The 1,510-nt window shown below is 42.5% G+C and overlaps 1 protein-coding gene across 1 annotated transcript; it reads left to right on the top strand.

Moving 5' to 3' along the window:
* Positions 1–83: 83 nt before the first annotated feature.
* LOC124703220 (beta-glucosidase 7-like) lies at positions 84–778 on the top strand. The gene is made up of 2 exons (XM_047235445.1): positions 84–204; positions 292–778. The coding sequence occupies exons 1-2, from the start codon at positions 84–86 to the stop codon at positions 570–572; spliced, it is 402 nt and encodes a 133-aa protein (XP_047091401.1). The 3' UTR covers positions 573–778.
* Positions 779–1,510: the final 732 nt, after the last annotated feature.

Genomic DNA, 1,510 nt, shown 5'->3' with positions numbered 1-1,510 from the left:
TGAACCTTTAGCAGCTTTATTTTCTTCGATCACTCCATACTTGCACTGTTGAGTTCAAAATCAATATGATAAAATCCCCGTCGATGCGTGAGTCGCTACAGGCGAACTCTGACTGGCTTTACATCGCCCCGTTTGGGATGTACGGGTGTGTGAACTACATCAGGCAGAAATATGGAAATCCAGCCATCCTCATAACTGAAAACGGTACCGGATACTGCTCCGCATCTATTTTAATTATCCTGCTTTCGAATTCGTGCCTGGCTCTCAGTCATATTGTCACCATGTCAACAGGAATGGATCAACCTGGTAACCTCACCCGGGACGAATACTTGAACGATGCCACCAGAGTTCAGTTCTTCCGGAGCTACCTTAACGAGCTGAAGAAGGGCATCGACGATGGCGCGAACGTGCTTGGCTACTTTGCGTGGTCTCTCCTCGACAACTTCGAGTGGGGATCTGGCTACACATCCAAGTTTGGCATCGTGTACGTTGACTTCAACAGCAGCAGCCTCGAACGGGCCCCGAAGGCGTCGGCCTACTGGTTCAGAGACCTGCTGCAGGTCAAACACTGATGGAGTGCAGTGCGTGTGAATTCACATAATGTCGTCAGCATCATCATTACCCTGACGAGTTTCTCCCAACCATTTTCTGGATGGCATCAGGGATTAAGAGATAGCTCTGTTCTAGAGCTACCAATGGTAATAAAACATGGCGCATACGATCCATTGTTTTATCTGATATGTTATATATGGTCACAATACCATCTAGCATGCATCTAGAAAGATTTTGCTTCGCTTCTGATAACATGGCACCAGAAGGTTTATAAGACCAAGTGCTATCCTTTCTTGAGATACCTGTTGGGGTAAGGAAACGATTGGATTTCTATAGATCTAGGTTTTTCTGGCAATCTGATGAAAATAAGAAAAAATATAGGCTCACAAAATGGAATATTGTTTGTCGGCCTAAAGATCAAGGTGGCTTAGGTATTGAGGTACTTGAACTCAAAAACAAATGCTTACTAAGTAAATGGTTGTTCAAATTGCTTAATGAGGACGGGGTATGGCAGGAATTGTTAACCAATAAATATTTAAAGCATAAGACTTTATCGGCAGTACAACCCAAACCCACAGATTCTTCTTTCTGGAAGGGCCTAATGAATGTGAAGGAAGAGTTTTTTAATAGAGGTTTTTTTAAAATCGGAAATGGTATGAATACTCGTTTCTGGGAGGATGTTTGGTTAGGGAAAACCCCTCTGGCACATCAATATCCGTCATTATATAATATTGCGCGTCACAAAAATGTAACGGTAGCTCATGTGTTAGCTCAAACCCCACTGACTATTAGTTTCAGACGGGCGTTATTGGGAAACAGATGGACTTCATGGTTGCAGTTATGCCGAAAATTAATGACGGTAAATCTTAATGATGAACAGGATCGTTTTGTTTGGGATTTGACATCTAATGGTAAATTTACGGTCAAATCTATGTATGAAGATCTTATGAGTGATCAT

Source organism: Lolium rigidum, chromosome 1 (genome assembly GCF_022539505.1).
Source record: "Lolium rigidum isolate FL_2022 chromosome 1, APGP_CSIRO_Lrig_0.1, whole genome shotgun sequence".
Lineage (NCBI taxonomy): Eukaryota > Viridiplantae > Streptophyta > Magnoliopsida > Poales > Poaceae > Lolium > Lolium rigidum.
Note: the sequence above shows the minus strand (reverse complement) of the source record. Positions and strands in the feature narration are given on the sequence as shown.